This window comes from Anabas testudineus, chromosome 12 (genome assembly GCF_900324465.2).
Source record: "Anabas testudineus chromosome 12, fAnaTes1.2, whole genome shotgun sequence".
In the NCBI taxonomy this organism is placed as follows: domain Eukaryota; kingdom Metazoa; phylum Chordata; class Actinopteri; order Anabantiformes; family Anabantidae; genus Anabas; species Anabas testudineus.
The window spans coordinates 9,741,690-9,761,018 of NC_046621.1; the positions used below are offsets into that span (position 1 = coordinate 9,741,690).

General features: G+C 41.4%; 2 protein-coding genes across 3 annotated transcripts; both read left to right on the forward strand.

Annotated features, from left to right (window-relative positions):
* The first annotated feature begins 423 nt into the window (after nucleotides 1–423).
* On the forward strand, nucleotides 424–5,464 carry LOC113158098 (synaptic vesicle 2-related protein-like). 2 transcript variants are annotated; one of them, XM_026353788.1, is made up of 17 exons: nucleotides 424–470; nucleotides 822–1,005; nucleotides 1,234–1,337; nucleotides 1,836–1,921; nucleotides 2,001–2,099; nucleotides 2,181–2,252; nucleotides 2,345–2,469; nucleotides 2,552–2,615; nucleotides 2,720–2,845; nucleotides 2,921–3,049; nucleotides 3,141–3,214; nucleotides 3,414–3,490; nucleotides 3,574–3,678; nucleotides 4,052–4,163; nucleotides 4,258–4,339; nucleotides 4,429–4,518; nucleotides 4,797–5,464. In XM_026353788.1, the coding sequence occupies exons 2-17, from the start codon at nucleotides 944–946 to the stop codon at nucleotides 4,995–4,997; spliced, it is 1,608 nt and encodes a 535-aa protein (XP_026209573.1). In that variant the 5' UTR covers nucleotides 424–470; nucleotides 822–943; the 3' UTR covers nucleotides 4,998–5,464. The 2 variants fall into 2 exon arrangements, with proteins under 2 accessions (XP_026209573.1, XP_026209572.1); XM_026353787.1 differs by having other exon boundaries at nucleotides 425–470; nucleotides 1,231–1,337.
* A 914-nt stretch (nucleotides 5,465–6,378) lies between these two features.
* On the forward strand, nucleotides 6,379–19,074 carry ssh1b (slingshot protein phosphatase 1b). The gene is made up of 15 exons (XM_026353944.1): nucleotides 6,379–6,459; nucleotides 7,516–7,553; nucleotides 9,697–9,797; nucleotides 10,277–10,341; nucleotides 10,444–10,565; nucleotides 10,653–10,721; nucleotides 11,104–11,169; nucleotides 11,694–11,888; nucleotides 12,161–12,254; nucleotides 12,429–12,557; nucleotides 12,693–12,739; nucleotides 13,003–13,149; nucleotides 13,674–13,874; nucleotides 14,035–14,671; nucleotides 14,833–19,074. The coding sequence occupies exons 1-15, from the start codon at nucleotides 6,379–6,381 to the stop codon at nucleotides 15,469–15,471; spliced, it is 2,631 nt and encodes an 876-aa protein (XP_026209729.1). The 3' UTR covers nucleotides 15,472–19,074.
* Nucleotides 19,075–19,329: the final 255 nt, after the last annotated feature.

A 19,329-nucleotide genomic window follows, 5' to 3' on the forward strand; every position in this document is an offset into this window, starting at 1 on the left:
ACTTCCCAGTGTTTCTCAATGTACTTAAAGTCCCATGCTCCGTCAGGTGCTTTAATTCAGCTTCAGCACCTAAAGTATATTTCATGCTCTTTGAAGCCACTGCTTTCAATTCATATTGGGTGTGCAGAGACTAGCAGCATGTTTGAGTTTGTTGCTCATGCAGAAATGCCACCGGAAGTAATTTTGAAAGATAACTACTCTTAATTGAATTAATTTCACTCATAAAATAGACACTGTATTCACTCTGCTGAATGTTTGTTGTTAAAAATGAACTGTAAGTGTTTCCTCTGACCACAGCCCTCTGGATGGTTGTCACCAACAACACCAGTAGTATGAGAGCACAACCTGCTGTCAGCTACAGGCTTTACCGGTCGCTCAGCTTCTTATAATAATGTACTTCTAGTTCTAGGTAGTACCTTCCTTGGCTGATTCATGTGAAACTCACTTCCTTCTACTGACAACATTTTAAGGTAATTTTCTTTGATTAGTGGTCACAGTAGTGGTGAAAGGACTCTGAAAAACACAGGTGTTGTTCTCCTAACAGAAACCCCAGTTCTTGAGATTACTGATGGTAAGTGAATTGATGAAAGACCAACATGGCTAGAATTAGAAAATTGTTGAATATTGTTAAAAAAAAAAAAAAAAAGCCTCATTCCTAGTTATGTTTTAAATCAATTCACAATTTAATTCTTACAGAGAGATTTAGTTGTGATTGTTCTATGAACAAAGTCAGAAGGTAACCTACATAACTTCTTTACATTCGCTTCTTGAATAACACACCTTTGTTTCCTGGTTTAACTCCTCCCCTCTCTTCTCTGCAGGCTTTGTTCTCTGATTGGGTGTCTCCGAACTGAAACCTGAAATAACTGCACCGGCAGGTTTGACCACAACACACCGCCGTGTTGTGTGCCAAAACTCAAAACTCTCCACAGCTGACGCTGACATGGATGATTGGAGAAAATCAACAAAAATCACTTACAAGAGGTGGAGAAATCCTGAACTCAGGTAAGACAGCACATTTTTAGTGATTTTATGTTTGTGTCTCTTGTGAAACTTAGTGATACTGAGTGGGAACGTACTCCAGCATTTCTTTACACACGAAGCAGTGCATAGATACCAGAGTGCTGCCACAGGGCTAAGTACATCTGCACTCAGGACAGTTTATGTGTAGTACAACGTAATGCTTTTTCTTAAAATACAGCATTTTGTGTATTTCCTGTTTACATTTAGCAGAGAAACAAATGGTCACAGTAACGACACAGACAGCATCTGCACAATAACCTCCATCGTTGACTCCGGGGGAAGACAGTCCACATATGGATCCACTAAAACTGAAGGTTTGTGGAGCACTATGAATCATTTTTAGTCTGCTGTGTTTGAAAATATAAAAAATATAATGTCCAAGCTAGAGTCAACTTTTTGCTAACTTACTAAGTACAACGCAGAATTACATGTGTAAAAAATGTCCAGTAATTGAATGAATGCATTCAGTTGTCTTACTTTAACATCATGATCTATCGTCGATCATCACAGACTCCAGTCTAGTCAATGATGAGGCCAAATCTTCTCAGACTGTGTGTTGGCCTGAGGTCTGCTGGCAACACCCACATATGATTAAGTCTAATCCACTTTATCCAACAAGGAGCCAGCTGTCGGCTCCTGGTTAAAGTATCATTAAAACGTCATTATCTAGCACTTTTTTTGAGATGAAAACATCTTTTATATATACTACCCAGTATTTTTAAAGTCATGCTTTCTTTGATTCTTGAACAATTATGCGTGCATTTCTTTACAGGTATGTGTGAACATGCAGTGACTGCCTTGTCCCTTTACAGAAACATATACAGTGGATGATGCACTGGAGGCCATTGGTTTTGGAAAGTTCCAGTGGAAAATCTCTCTCCTCACTGGACTGTCATGGGTAAGAATCCTAAAACATCCTAATGTTGATGTAGATATTTTATATCTCTCATATAAACTCTCTGCCGCCGTGAGTGTAGATAGGAGACGCCATGGAGATGATGATCCTTAGCATCTTGGGCCCTCAGTTGCACTGTGAGTGGATGCTACCTGGCTATCAAGTGGCTCTCATAACATCGGTAAAGTCTCTATTTGTGCTTTTCTGCAGCCTGTTGATGCTGTGATAATGTTTTTACTGAGTTACACTTGTTTTGCCACAGGTGGTGTTTGTTGGGATGGGGATCAGTTCACCTGTATGGGGCAATGTATCTGACAGATATGGCAGAAAAGTAGTAAGTAGTCTCATATCTGTGTTTTTCATACATCATATGGTGATATTTCTACATTAACTAATGGTAAACCTGTGTGTTTCTATGGTAAACAGGGTCTTACGATTTGTATGTGCTGGAGTCTGTACTATGGCCTTTTGAGTGCCTTCACTCCAGTGTACAGCTGGCTTTTGGTCCTGCGGGGCCTCGTAGGTATTGGCATCGGAGGAGCTCCTCAGTCGTAAGTTCACTGCTTCATACATTTTTAAGATGCCCTAATGATTATGATGAGGAACAGTCACAAAATGTTTGTTTTTTTTTAGGGTGACACTATACTCAGAATTCCTCCCAGTGAAGGCGAGAGGCATCTGCATCATGTTGATAGCGGTACTGGGCTGATTTTCTTATTAATGCATACCTTTAACAGTCTTTCCGTATTGAGTATTTGATTTGAATGGTCTGATTGATTTGATTATGTTTATATGCATTAGGCATTCTGGGCAATTGGTGCTGTCTTTGAGGTCCTCCTGGCCTTGTGGATAATGCCCACCCTCGGCTGGAGGTGGCTACTCGGCCTTTCCACTATACCAATGGCAATCTTTGTTTCCTTCTGCTTTGTAAGTATGTTTAACACATATCTCTAAAATAAAACCATCTAGAAACTCCTCTACTGAGCTGTCTGCGTTACACAGTGGTTGCCTGAAAGTCCTCGTTTTGACGTGTTGACGGGAAAAAGAGAAAAGGCTGTGGCAACTTTAACACGTATTGCCAAAGAGAATGGAAAGGCCATGCCTCCAGGAAAGATGATTGCTTATAAGCAGGTGAGAGGATTTGTTTCAGAATTCACAAAGGAAGAAACACTGTTTAATTGTTGAAACTGTGCCAACAAATATGTCCGCTCTGATTTAACAGAACGAGCGTGGACGGATCAAAGATCTCTTCACTCCTCAGTATTGCAGTTCTACACTTCTCCTGTGGTTTATATGGTTAGTTTGTTTAGCACAATAACTACTTTGTACTTTGTATGATATTTTTTTGTATTTGGATTAAAGGTAATTGTTTAGTCAGGGTTGGATTACCAAACAGGCTAAGTAGTAGCAGGTCAACTCCCATCAAAGCCGTTAAACATTTTATTTTAAGCTGCTGATACACAACAGAGATGATGTTTTGTTATTATATCCAAAGGTTTGCAAATGCCTTCTCCTATTACGGGATAGTTCTGCTAACAACTGAGATGTTCCAAGCTGGAGATGATTGTGGAAGTAAGTAACGCATGGATCAGCTTTTAAGCTTTGTCATTAATTTGATGCTACAACCAAAATAAAATTGATCTCCCTCCTTATAGCGACGCAAGAGGCCAAGATCGAACCGAGCTGTAGACTGGAATGTAAATACTTGACATCCTCTGACTACAAAGACCTTTTATGGACGACTCTGTCTGAATTCCCCGGTGAGGAAGAGTGTTATGTGTATAATTGAAACTGGAAGGTACTGATGCTGTTGTGGTTAATCCCCACTAAGGAAACATAAGTGCAGGTCAAACTTTAAATGTTTTAACCAGCACTTATCTTAATACCTTAACATAACATTTACTTGCACACATTAATCTAATTTACACATGTATAATTTTCGCTTTCTTGAAAAACCAAGTTAAAGTGTTTTTGCTCTGTTGCTTTAAGCCTGCTGTTAGATGTAGGCCTAAGTAGACTGAGACACATTCATATGTTTGTTTAAGGGAGTGGCTATGTGATTTTGAATTATAATTTACTCCCATTGTGTCTTTGCAGCTCTTGAGCTTGTCTGTTTTTCATGTTTTGTCTCAGGTCTTTTAGTCATCCTTGTGGCTGTTGAGTACATTGGCAGGAAGAAGAGCATGGCCCTGTGTTTCTTCATGTTTTCTTTGTTTATTCTTCCCTTATACGCTTGTATTGGGAGGTAGGTTTTTCTCTGCATGCCCTATTGTGTCATACAAGCACAATGACATAACATCGGGCCTAATCATTAACTCTGTATCTTTGCATTCATGCAGGACTGCTCTCACAATCTTCATCTTTCTGGCCAGAGCCTTTATTTCAGGAGGATACCAAGTTGTTTTTGTTTACACACCAGAGGTAGGTCCACATACAATTTTGTCACTTTTACACTGAATCTATTTAATAATTAATAAAATATTTAGGCAAACTTTCTCCTTTTCCATCAGGTGTTCCCCACAGAAAACAGAGCCTTAGCAATGGGCACTTGCAGTGCAATGGCAAAGCTGGGTGCACTCATCACCCCCTTTGTGGCACAGGTATGAAGGAGTGATTTTCTTTGTTGATATTAAACTCAAAAACATGTCAAATATGATTAGGACAGTGATATTAATTAATTATATTTTTTTAAATCCTTTGACTATTTTGTTGGTAAAGATTCAATTTAACCTGAATATTTTACACCATTACACCATGTCCAACCCTACAACTCACTGTAACACTGTATTGCAGATTTAAATTTGGAAATTAGTTTGACATCAGTATCAGGCTCAGTCTTTCTCTTACACACTCATCACTTTTTGTGTTTTGGTTCCAGGTGATGCTCAGGACATCTGTGAATTTGACCCTGACAATGTACTGTGGTTGTAGTGTGCTGGCTGGCGTTGCATCCTTGATCTTGCCCATTGAAACATTAGGCAGGGGTCTGCAGGAGTCCCGGTTTCACCAAGAAGACGAGGGGCAGACGACCACAAACAGCTCTTCAAATGATGCAACTCACTCCGCGGAGCAGCAGTAGCTCAACCAGGAGGGAAAAAATGGGAAAGAGGTGCTACCTCAAAGCACAGGCTGCTGCAGATGCAACAGGTGTACATTTAACTATGAACAGAAGCATCTCAGTTACGGACGATAAGCAGCAGGGGACCGTCTCATTACAGCAGGGAGTGATAATTGAGGGAAGGCCAACAGCCCATGACTAATGAGAGAGGAAGCACACTTGTGTCTGGACTGGTTTGTTTATCCGGTTTCCCATGTAGGCCATGAGAACAGAGCAACAGCAACAGAGGAACATTTTGGAAAATAAGGTTGCTGTGTGGGTCCATCTACACATTGTAAACCTTATCCTCAAGAGACTGAAAACTGTAATTTTATCAGTGATGGAGGTCTGTAAATTAAAGCCGTTCAGTCGGCTTTATGTTATTACGTCAGTGAATCTCACTGTTAATTGTCATCTGTAATTTGTAAAATAAAAATAATAGAAATATATTTGACATCTTAAATGTAAGGATATTATTTCTTTCTTATATGTACATAAATCATAAATAGTTGACTAAATATCTTTGGACTGCTAAGTGGACAGAATAATTCAATAATAATTGGTCAGTGGGAAGTTTATAAGGCTTTTTTTGTCTGAATTTTTCTAATTGAAAATATATTTGTCAAATTAATTGGCAGTATTTGAATTAATTGCAACCTGACAAATTCAAGTTTATATATTTTGCTACTTTTGCACGTCTTAAATGGTGTAAAGTGATTTTTATTTGGGGGGGGGGGGGGGGGTAAAAACAAGGTTTTGATCACATTAACTGGGACTCTAGGAAATTGTGATGTTTGGTGTTGTGTCGAAACGATTTATCCCTCGACCTAAAAATAACCAGCAGAGTTTGTGGATGCAATCTGACATGATGTCAGCCACGGTGGGTCTTATAAGATGAGCAGGACCTGTTTCATCTCCATTTAGATTTGGGAGTTCCTAGTCTGGCCAGTCACCTTGACAACATTGGCCCAATGACAGCGCACACGCGAACTAGGCCAGCCAATCACAGGCAGCCGGCAAAGCTGCATGTCATTTCTGCCCCGCTTGCAAACCTGCACCGTGTTTTGTTTGCCTGCGCACCAGCGATGAAATCTCGGGTTTTGCTGTGGGCTCGGTACAAACGGAGGAAATCTGCGAGGACCTCCTGCTCATGAAGACCCCCGTGGCTGCAGAGGACGCACGGAGCAGGACAGAAAGGGAGCACCGCCAGGGCTCAGGAGTCAGGTGCTGCTGGATGAGAGTCTGACTAGGCATTTTCTCCCCGGTGACAGAGACAATCTCAGCGGCGCATCTTCCCACATCTTGCTCCCCTCCCTTCTCCTCTCCTCCTGCGCTGCCCCTCAACAGCTGCAGCCCGCCGACCATGGCCCTTGTGACTCTGCAGCGCTCTCCCACCCCCAGTGCAGCATCCTCGGCCAGCACAACCAACAGCAGTGCGGGGGAGGTGAGTGGAAAAAGCGGGGGGCTCGGTCTTTGTGTACGCAGTGTGAGGAAAACGCAGAGAAATGCGCCTGCAGGACCCCGCATCCATCCAGCCTGGGTGGTGTTTACTGTCCTGTAGGAAGGACGAACCTCGGGGTGTCTTAGGAACTTGATAAATTGTTGCACTGTCACCAACAGAAGCCTTGTTTGTGGCAACTGTGGCAGCGGATTTGTAAACAAAATCCTGCAGGGAGGGAGGAGGAGGAGGGGGAGGCTGCTGGTTTAGCTGTCAGAACAAAGTGCTCATTTTGCTGCTGCACAAACAGTTGCTGCGTTGCACTCAGGTTGTCCTCCCTCCTCCTGCTTGTTGGGCTTTTATTGGTGGCAATGCAACCTCCTCAGTGATGGGAAGGGGACCAGTTGTGAGAATTACGTGCAACTAGGGGTTCAGTTTATATGTGGTGCTGTGATAGAAATGTACTTCCCAGTGAAGTCGTGACATCAGGTTTAGTGCTCCAGTTTCTAGTTTTGGGAAAGTGGATTGTGTGATGCTCAAACCGAGCAGTGGCGTTCTTCTTTGGATGATAAGTGGGTGTTTAATGTCACTTTGTTGGCGCTATTCTGCACCATTCAGCTGGTATGAAGAAGAGATGGATGGGTGGGATGTGATTGTGGTTGAATTTGTGCTCTTAGGAATTCAACTAAGTTCTGTGCCTGTGTTTTTGTGTCCTAATGATTCAGCTGACAGCTCTGTGGGACGTTCACAGCAGGGAGGACCAGCAGATGGCACTGGTGCACTTTATTCTAACTGTCTGGTCCTCTACACAACTGTGCTGTCTCACATCCTAAACATTTTACAAAGTCTAGTCAGGACCCAGATCTAAACTAAAGAGATAGGATTTTTTGTATTGTTAATCCTAAAACAACCAACAATTCTGGGACTTAACGAAAACAGTTCTCCTGTTCTGACGGATTATAATTACAAATACTATGAATGTTTTTTTAATATTAATTCAAAACAAAAAACACCACAGTGAAGTATAGTCTTCATATTCTCTGTCTTCTGTATGTCTTTCAGGATTTTGGAAGTGACGATGACAGGAAAAACAATCAGAGGTAAGATCTTTCTGTCTAGTGCTGTGTAATTCTGGTCTGTCTTGGGTCATACAAACTATTTTATGCACATGGTGTCATGTTTTGTTTAGCACAGACTCAGCCAGAAGTCTGATTTCTCCTTTTTGTCAATTTTGTCAATTCACAAAGTCTAAATCTGAAACACAAGGGAAATAGAAAATCAGAAAAACAGATAGACTACAATACAGCCGTTTTATGTCTCAAATCATTTTAGTTTGCATTGTGCCTTTACATTGAAAAGGTTCTGTATGTCTGTAAATCCCTAAATGTTTACTGAATTCACATTTTAAAAGTTTATTTAAAGTATTTTCCATCTTCTACAGAAATAATCAGATCATGTGCAAAGCTTCTACAGCACTTCCTCTTCACGCATCCCTTCACATGATAGAAATAAATATAGTTATGTATTAACTTTATACTATGTCAAGTTATGTACTATAATTAAAACATGATCAGTGTAATCGCTGACCTGTTAACAGGCTCCAGAGTGCTTAACAGTGCAGATATCAATCTTTTTATGGCTAATAAAAGCAGCTTGTCTTGACTCTCTAAGGGCCGTACAGTAGTGTCTGTTTATTTTCTCTAGTGGCCCAAAGTTTCTCACCGTCATCAAGGAGAAAAGACTCCAAGTGCAGTTGATGGATGTGGCAGGTTGCTTGGTTACATACAGTAGTTGTTCCAGCTTGATCACAGAGCTTTTCTTCAATCACCTCAGTGTCACAGAAGTCATGATTTATGTCCACAAAGCGCTGTCTTTGTGCTCGCCCTGTATTTGTGTGGGTCATTTATCTGAGACAGTCTTGTCATGCTTTGTTCGACTCAGTGAGTACCATGTTTCTGTGGCTCAGTGATTCATCAGAGTCTTAATTTAGGATTCTACATGTCAAACTTGAGATTGATGCCAAGGAACATTTCCACCGCCTCCCTGCGCTTGTATGAATGATAGTATTGTGGCAGAGTGTTGCATAGGGCCGAGCTGATTCCTGAAGTACGCGCTGTGAAGAGGAGATAGGGAGCAGAAACTGATGAGGAGTACTGAGGACCAAGATGGGAAGAAAGCTGGGGGCTGAAGAAAGGAAGGACATGCTAAGATGAAGACCGCGAAGAGAAAAGTTAAGCCGAAATATGCTGCAGTCCCCACGGATGAGATAATGCAGGTGTAGCAGATGGACAGAGGGATGTTAATAAGAAATGGCTTATTCAGATGAGACTGTAATTGGTACGACACGGGCAGGATGCATCTGGTGGTGAAATCTTCACATAAAGGCATGTTCACCGTGCTGCCTCACTTTGTGGAGAATGCCGCTCTGACTCGGAGGGAGATCTGTCGCATGTAAGTTCTCACTTTAAAACTGGACTCGTAGTGACTCAAGAGTCAGCACTCAGCAGTTCGAGATGGTTGGAATTAGTGATTAGAGCGGCAGCATGAAACCTGACAATCATTCAGTTTATTCTGTTGTCTCTGAATTTTTAGTTTTCTACATCCATCTGAAAAGAAATAATGATGGCACGTAGCAGAGGAGCTGAAACAAAAGGCCTTGTGATGGTCCCACTCAGTCATACCAGGCTTTGTGTGTGTTGGTTGAGAGGGGAATGAGACTGCAGATAAACAAAGCCTCACTCTGTTCTGTGTGAGGAAAGACGCTAAGCTCTCCTCCTGCTCTCCACAGCCCTCGTGACAAAGTCATGACCCGGAAGGGCAGGTCAGACAGGACAGCAACCCTTAAAACCTGAGCACATATCGACAGTCAACACCCGATTTACCAAAGATCAGCAAACCCCATCAAGTGGAGTTTGTTCATCGTGTTATAAAAACACTGCTGTAAAAGCTGCTGGATCAGGACTCTGCTGACTCTCAGTCACTGATGAGGTTCCTGTCCTACTCACTGAACCAATGAGGACTATATAAGTACACAGCCTACACGTGTACCGTTTCCTGACTGCAGCCATGTCATGTCCCTGTGTTTCGACTCTGTATGTTACAATTGCATGACTGGAAGAATGGTCTCATCTCTGACTTATTGCGACAGCAGACTCTGTGTGTGCTCTTTGTACTATCAACTGTGTTTACTTCATTTAAAGCTTTAGTAGTGTTAACTTTATGTCACACTTGTGCTTTTTCCAGCCTCAGTGAGAGCTTTTTCATGGTCAAAGGTGCCGCCCTCTTCCTGCAGCAGGGTGGCAACACACAAGAACCAAAGACCCCGACCCACCACAAACATGCAGGTGGAAAATACAACCAATAAATACTCAGTAAAAAAAAATGAATGCTCAGTTTTCAGCTGACCTTTGCATTTTGTGCTACATAGCTCAGATCTAACTTCTCTGTTGTGAAGTCTGTAATTTGTTGGAGTGTGTTATTTTATCGGTATCATTAAGTGACATTTTGAGTTTATCTTCCTGCATATTTCATTTATGTCGTGCTGGCAGGAAATATTTTTTCTGCAATAATTACTTAAGTTAAGTGTATCTGATCAAAGCCTTTCAATTCTAATTTAAGTCTAATCGAACAGCATGTTGGGAAAAGACAGTTGTGTGTATTGCTATTGTTGAGTTCTCTAAGTTACTTTTAAATTTTTCTTGTTAGAGTGTCACAGTTAAAAGATTTAATGAAAAATAGATGCAAAATTATCCCAAAGAGGACAAAAAAACTGTGTCTCACAGTTTATTTGTTCAGTTTTCTCATCAGTCTCCATCGTTCACAGGTGATTTACCTCAACACCTGCAGGTCATGTTTAAGATCCTTCGCTCTGAAGATCGCATTAAACTGGTTGGTATAAAACTTACGCACCCACTTCATTTCTGGATATGTGGATATTTTTATGTTTCATGTGTTGTCTGTCTTTCTTGCATCTCTCCTTCGGATCCACAGGCCGTACGGTTGGAGAGCGGATGGTCAGACCGGGTGCGCTACATGGTCGTTATCTACACCAAAGGCCATCAAGATACAGAGGAAAACATTGTCCTGGGAATGGACTTTACAGAAAAGGACAGGTAATGAATCTCTGTGCAGCCTTCCGTTTAGTACAGTTTAATGTGATTATTAGATTTGTTCAATTGTTTAATCTTTCTGACCCTCAGTAAAAATTGTTCTATTGGGATGGTGCTGCCACTGTGGAGTGATACCAACATACATTTAGACGGAGATGGGTAAGTTTGTTTGTCCTTTCATAAAAATGGAGTTATTACTGCCTAAATCAGCTGTATATGACCAGTTTCTAATGTATAATCTTTCCACTCATCCTCAGCCACTTCTGAAGGACAACATTAGTTGTATTCTGACTTTTAGGTGTTACTGCCCGCCGGTGGCAGAGGAGTGTATTACATTCATTTTTCTCTGTGTGAGAGCAGTTCTTGCTGACCTGTTAACATTGTGGCTCCGACTCGGTACCCTGGCCGAATGTTCCACTGTGTCCTGAATAGTCCCACGAATGAGCCCCATCCAGTCTGTGTTTACATCCCCTCATCGCTCTTCATCTCCAGCCAGACCCAAACTGATCCTCCTTCTCCTCCTTCTCTTCTTCCTCACCAGAGGCTTCAGCGTGAACACAGCAGGGCGGTCACATGTCTTCAAGCCTGTATCTGTGCAGGCCATGTGGTGAGGAAGTACTTTATGTTTACCTGTTGTTACTGTTGTATGTTTATGATGGGGATTGTGTCTTAGATTCTCACATTCAGTAGATCTAAACCATTTTAGAGTGTGTACAGCTCAATTAAATCTTATATGTTGTGATTGTTTGGAACTATTTCATTATCTTTTAGACATCTACACTTTTTACCAAACCAGATTTAATTTCATTGCACACAGACTTAAGAATGACATCCATAATCTTGCCCTGGGAAGTTAGATAAAAAGTGCCATCACCCTAAAACTTAACTGTCCCTCAAACGTAGTACAAGGGCCCGTCCTTCAAATTAAAATCAAACATTTCTTATACATTTAATACTGTTCAGGCCACAGTCGATTACTGTCGAACACTTCTTGCAGCCACATGCCACCTGCTGGTCATTTATTGGAATTATCAATAAACACATCTGCTTCATTTATCTCCTGTACCTGCCACACAACATTTTTCTTGCTGATGCTGATTTGTTTCACACCTTCGCCGTCTGCTCCATTAGGTCTGCCCTGCAGGTCCTCCACAAGGCATGCGAGGTGTCACGCCGGTTTAACTACTTCCCAGGGGGCATTGCTCTCACATGGATGGCTTTCTATGAGAGCTGCATCTCCTCAGAGCAAAGCTACATCAATGAGTGGAATGCTATGACCGATCTGGAAACCACCCGGCCTGATTCACCCACCATGTTCGTTGATGGGTGAGACTCTCTCCACTGCTTGTTGTGATGAGAGAAAACAAGGCTGTAGCACATATAACATCAGTAATCCGTATGGAGGAAGCATATTTCAGTTTTGAACTGATTCCATAGTTGAAATCAGATGTATACATCTTAGTCATGGACTGTATTTCTATGCTTTGGAAACCAGCTGTTGTCCTTTTGTTCGTGCTCTTCGTTTCTACTGTGTGTTACACTGTTATGCTAATTTTCCTTCAGATGACAGCACTGATGTATTGACTCATTATGTGTAGGCCAACTGAGCGAGAGAGAACCGAGTGTCTCATTAAAGCCAAGTTACGCAGCTTAATGATGTTTCAAGACCTGGAAAACATCACCTCAAAAGAGGTATGTGGCTAAACCAACACCTACCTCGCCACACCGTGTGTGATTAGTTTGTACTGCACATAAAGGTTCTTAAAGATGCACATGACAAATGTAAATGGGTTTTATTTTGTGTTTGTGAAGGAGTGGTGTTCATGAAGTGAAGTATGGCAATTTTTGTTATTGTTTTATCCTCAGATCCGCAACGAGCTGGAGCAGCACATGAGCTGTAACCTTAAAGAGTACAAGGAGTTCATAGACAATGAGATGCTTTTGATCCTGGGTCAGATGGACAAGGCCACTCTCATCTTCGATCATCTGTACTTGGTGAGAATTTCCTTTTTCTTGTTCATTTTTCTCAAGTGAAATACATGTAAGTTATAATTGAAATAATTTTGCTCCATGCTGATACTGCCACACTGTAGTTTTTAGAATTAGATCTTTTCTTCTTTACCTTTTTAGGGATCTGAGTGGAATGCTTCCAACCTGGAAGAACTACGCGACTGCGGGTAAATCCATACACACATAACTGTGATTTGATCCTAGTGAGGAGAGTGTTGGTTCACAACTAAATGGTAAATGTTAAAAACCTCAATAGGATACAATAAATTCAATAAAGTAATATTTCAATCTTACCTATTTGGCAGCCAAAGAATAAAATTATATTAAATTACCTGCTGAGCATCAACAGTGGTTCTCCATGTGAAACAGATTAATTTCTATATTGTACATTGAATTACAGACAACTCATGCATTCTTGTTTTTGTTGCAGAGTGGGCTACATCCTGAATGTTACCAGAGAGATTGATAACTTCTTTCCAGGGCTGTTCTCTTATCATAATGTCCGGGTGTACGATGAGGAAGCCACGGACCTGCTGGCTCACTGGAACGACACCTACAACTTTATTGTCAAAGCCAAGTGAGACTCTACTCTACTTTTAACAGGCAGGGGGCTGTGATGCATGATTTGATTGAGAAGCTATTTGGAATTTATATTATTTTAGAGACACGGCCTAAGATAATGTCCACCCACAGCACTTTGGTGTTAAATACTGAGGAATTGAAGTCATCACGGTCTAAGCGGCTTACGTCATGCATTCTCACCGAGAACCGAGAGCTGTGATCACACAGGACACATTTTCCTCCTGCCCAAATGCACGACACAGTTGAGCTGTGCCAGTACCAGAGAGAGAAAGCTGAAATGGTGCAATATGTCCAGTTGCTATGCAACTGTCCAGACATGTTAACCTGAAATTTAAAAAAAAAAAAATGAAAGTTGAGATGTGCTGAATGTGGAGCACTAATATAGCACAGTCCTGAAAATCACCACATCCAATTTAGCTGCTAATGTCTTGTATTTGACAAACTGTGAAGATGTTACTGCATGCTACTCTGTCCTGTCATCAGCTACATCATTAAATTAATGTCCTTCCTGTCCAATAGGAAGAACAATTCCAAGTGCCTGGTGCACTGTAAGATGGGGGTGAGCCGGTCTGCCTCTACAGTTATTGCCTATGCGATGAAGGAGTACAGTTGGTCTTTGGAGAAGGCTTACAACTTTGTCAAGCAGAAACGGAGTATAGCTCAGCCAAATGCTGGTTTCATGAGGCAGCTGGCAGAATATGAGGGAATCCTAGATGCCAGGTAAGCAAGTTTACAGCTCCATGCAAGTTAGCACTTTGTTCAGAGGCCTGCAATCTTCTACATATTACAAACATGCTGCTGACACTAAATATACAGTATAATTCTGGACAGATATTACTATATATATAATATTATAGTATCATATGTTTTGCTTTCCCAGTAAACAGCGTCACAACAAGTTATGGAGGCCTGAAACAGATGAGGAGGGATCAGATGATTTGCAGGCCTCTGGCCATTGCACTGGTGGGGAGGAGACACCAGTTCTTAGAGGAGAAGAAGCCTGGGGTGGTTGCGGGGCGTCTCCCTGCAGGAATATGGGTCTGGAGATGGAGCCCCTTGATTCTCTCAACTATAATTACTACTTCAGGCGTTTGTCAGACTCTGCACTCGACAGTGAGCCCTCCACCCCAGTGAGGGGTCCTCCTTTGCTAGGTATGGAAAGAGTTTTCATTGAGATTGAGGATGTGGAGAGAGATGCCCTGTTGGAGGATGAGGGTTTCCCCATGGCCCATTTAGCCCTGCCTGGGGAGGGCACAGCAGCACAGACATGTGGACGCCTGGACCCCCTGGAAGATATGAGACTAAGGCTCGAGTTCAGTACTTTGGAGGAAGAGGACGAGGAAGAGGCTAAGAAAGAAGAAGCTGAGATGGCAGCTTTGGCCCAAACACCAGATAATGGGAAGAGGGCCGGGGAGGAGGCCGAGAGGACGGAGGAAAGCCGGCTAGGCCTAGCCAACCTGAACACCAACAACAGTAACCGTCTCGCTGCCAAGCGCAGCTGCCCTGCAGCTTTTGACGTGAGTTGAAAGAATAGAGTTTTTAACTGTGGTGAAGTCATATTTTGTGTTCATCTATATATTTTCAAACAGTATTCATTGAAGAGAATTGTTTTTAATGTTCATTTTAACACTTCTCACTGACCATACATTACATTCTGTCCCAATTTTCCTCTATTTAGGACAGTGCTAGCACAGGAAACCCTTTAAAAGTGAAGCCCTCCTATCAGTCCTGTAAAGACTGTCTCCGTCTGCCACAAGGTAGGCGCTGTGACCGTCCAGCAGGAGGCCGTTCCCACCGCCTTAATCCGTCTCGCCACTGCACTGTTCCTTCAATATGCATAGATCCGCCCGGGACCAATTTTGCTTCTACCCCAATTCTGCAGTCTCTGCCATCACCTGCAGTTGTCCCACCAAACTTGGTGCAGTCCTGTACTCAACTGTACCACTGTGCTACCTGTGCCCCAGGTGTGCCACCTGTCCCAGTAGCCAATTGCCAGAAAGTGGTCTCTCCCATGAGCTATGAGGAGATGCCTTCTGACTACGACTCAGTGGAGACAGAGGACATGGATGAGCCGCAGTGGGACAATGTGGAAGTACTAAAGCACAGTGCAGATGCCATCAGTGCGACTACTGCTGAAGGTTTAAAATCACATGCTGATAGTGCAGCAGAGCTCCAGCAGCAGGCTCTGGCCCAGATAGAAATGCCAGGACTGGGGATAGAATTTGGTCTGGAACTGATGCGACAGAGGACGGAACGACTTGAGGAGCTGCAAGCCTTGGCCATGGAGGGCCAACTTCCAGTGGGGCCTCTGCCTTAAGAGAAGAGTTGGAGGCGGAGGTTTAGCACTGCCTCCACCAGGTACACTGTAATGGTTATGTAGCACCGTGGTGTTGCACCAGAAGCAAAGCTCTGCTCTGACCTGTACTCTCATATCCTGGCCTCAAGCTCCACTGTAACAAGCTGCAGCATCCCTCTGTGCACTTACAGAGTGTGTCCTGACTTTGTCTATTGGCGTTAAGATCCAGACGAGACTGGTTGTTTCCAACATATGCTAAAGGCTTGAGCCTGCCTACCCATCACACATACAGATCATCACACTTCCCCACATCCCAGTGGAGATGAACATTATGCTGCCATTTTACCCTCACCAGGTTGGGCATGATCCCTAAACGGGGGTCAGCGGTGGCCATCTGGTTGTTGTTGTTTTGTGACTCCTGAGAGATCAGCAGTTAGCACTTTGATGTGGATGAAAAGAAAAATACCTGAAGTAACATGCTTCTGTTGTTTTTTAAACCAGCTCATCAGCAGTAACATAAGGAGTTAAATGAATGTTTGTAGTTAAGCCTGTTTGGTCGCGTTCAATATCTCCTCATGCTACTCTGATAGGGCATTTCATGTGAAAGCATTAGTTCGGATGAGCATATATGAGCATATGTAAACCTTTTTATGCCTCTTTGTGAAGCGCCATACCTCAAACCACATGCATCTCGGACTGATTCAGTCAAAGACTGTTGTGTCTCCACTCAGTGACTGGTTGATCGTGACCTCCTCCAGTAAAGTTAACGTAATAACGTCCCTAAAGCACTCAGTTTAGCCCACACATGACTTTGCTGTATTATAAAATATATCCTCAACATGTTTAGACAGAAAACATCTTAAAGTCCTATTTAATTGTTTAATTCATGAGATGAAAGATAATTTGATCAAACTGACTCTAAGCCTTATTCATTTCATTATATCTGGAGAAGGCACAACACAAAAGAATCTAAAGATTATTCAGACGTCCAGAAACACTTAGGAGCTTAAATGTGATTTTTGGTCAGATGATTACTGACATAATCAAAAGCCATATCATCATGAGAGGTCTAGTGGATCACCTTCGTGATCATAGTGAGCAAAGATGCCCAGCACAGTTTCCTTTTATCAGATACACATACTTCTGCCTTCTTACCCAGTCTGATTCTGAGTAGTCATTTCTCTAACTTGACACATAACATAACATGTCATCTGCTTATCCTATATGTTGAAAACCCTTAGACTACCTTTAGGTAAACCTCAAAATATTTGCAAAGGCACACTAACCATGTATACATTCAGCACTTGAGCACCACCCTAGTATCCATACACACAGTGCACAGACACATTTCAGTCTATAGAAACACGTAATGAGAATGATTTCAAGGACACTAAAGTAGAAATGCATCAGAAATGAAAAAGTAAATCTACAGATTGCAGTAAAGGCGTGATTACATTGTTTGTTTGCAGTGAAATGTCCGTCCTGTGAGTTTACTTTTATCTAATCATGATCAGAGACGTATATTCAAGTTACTTATCATTTATGTGAAAAAATACAAAGCACACAGCAGGTTATTATTCTGAAAATAAATTATGAAGGAAATTGCAAAGCCCGACACTCACAGGTTTCTCAGCTCTTCTACGCGTACAATCACTTGATTCAAGTTGATTTCTAATTTAGTATGTACACTTTTTATTCACAATCAAATATATTTTTAAGCTGTTTTTTTTTTTCTGTGCCACAAATCCACAGTTGCTGTGCCACAGGGTGTTACTCTGGAAGTTCTTATGTCTGGTTTAATATTGTGTACTTACTGTTCTCAGCATGCTGGGTGTGCTATAACAGTTCTGAATGATGCCTGTTTGTGCGCAGGAAAAGCACATGCACGTTTTATGACTGTGTTTGAAGACCTGAGTGCTGCGAAAGTGAAAACTGTGCTAAGAATGAATGCAAATGACTTAATCATCTTTAACCATGGGGTTATTGTATATTTTTGTATATTTTGTTCTTCTTTAATTACATTAGTAGAAACGTAGACAACAATGCACCCTCTGTTCCATCTCATTCTGCAGCTGGATCCCTGGGAGCTGCAGGTTTGCTCCTCTAATTAGTAAGCCAAATTTGGTTTTCTTTTAACTTGTTCTTTCCCTCACATGGCCACATGAGCATGATGTAACACAAGGCACTTACAGAAAGATGTTCACAGCATCTCACTCTCAACAATATTGTAGTTCCCTTAAAGTAGTAGAAATTTTGAGAAATGCATTTATTCACTTTATTGTCAAAAGTCAGATGACAATATAGATACAGTTAATATGAAAGTACAACCAAGCAGCTTAGCTTAACATAGGGACTGAACACATGGGACATGGCTCTATCCAAAGATAACAAAATCCACTGATCCTGCTCTTCTTAAGCATCCTAAATAATACATATTTCATATTGCCACAACACTTAGTCATTTTCACATGTCTTTGATTGTGAGCTTAAGGGGTGCTATCAGTCACATTTTCTTTTTTCTTAGGAATAGAGCAGGCTCATTTCCAGTCTTTCTGCTAAGCTAAGCTATCCAGACTCTACCTGCAGCTTCATATATTCTATAGAGTGGTATCAATTTTCTCATCTCACTTTTAAAGCAAAAAAGATAATTTCACAATTGATCAAACAATTCCTTTAATATAATATTAAAACAAGAGTTTGTTAATGTTCCTGACAGATGGGCCCGATTCATGCTTTTTTTGCTTCATGTTTTGAATTTGTTTTGTATTTTAAGTGCCTTAACCTTGGCCTTAGCTCCATCATAAAGCAAAGCAGCATGAGCGTGTTGATGGTCTGGCATTTTGTACATTACTTATCCCCATTCCCAATAATAACCATGCTCCTGGCAATGTATTACTTGGCACATAATATAATGTATGCAAACTCACATAAACTCATGCACAGCAGCCTCTTTTCGCTCAGTACACACATACTTGATGGACTTCCATTTATTATTAGCATATAATAATATTGTATTTGTTTGATATTGTTGAAACTTGTGGTACACTGTATTGGTTCAGTAGCTGGCTGAAGAACCTTACTTGCTGGAATGGGAACTATCATTTACATTAAAGCATTATATAAGTCTTTGAATCTTACCACTCTGTATATATTTTTCTCTACAATTTGCTATCGAGCATTAGCTTGCAGATGTGGTCAATATTAAGAAAAGCACTGATAATGCTACTGTGTATTGAAAAGTACTAAATAATTAAGTTCTTGTGTTTGCACCACAGCAAAAAATTACTTTGGGCCATTGCTCATTTAGACTACTATATTTGGGCTCAAACAAATATGGCAATGATTGAATATTTTTATTGCATTATTCCTAGGAAGCAGGCATCACACTGACAATCCTAATTTAAGAGCCAGACTTTGAGGACCTTGTGTGGAAGGACTTTTAGACATATTGCTAATTCAAGGCGGGGCAGGCATTTACAGTGTGTATTTATAGAGCACAAGTCTGCCCCCACAGCATGTGAACTTGACATGGCTGGAAAAAGCAGAAGATGGAGGAACCTACCTGGGAGTAAGATTTTGTTACATTCATTGTTTTTTGTTAACTTCCGTGTACTGTATTGTACATTGCAGATGTTCATGTGTAATGCACTTTTTTTTTCTTTTACTTTTTTTTTTACATTTTGTTAAAAAATAATGTCCAGTCTAATGTTTATGATGGAAATAAAAGATTTCTTCTGCAAAATATTTGTTCCGTTGTGCATGCATCCAACATTCTGTACGTGCATTACAGCCTTTGATCACATGAAATGTCTCTGTCAGCCACTGGCCTCGATCAGACAGAGAAGAGAGAAATCTTATCGAATTAGTCAAATGAAGTTA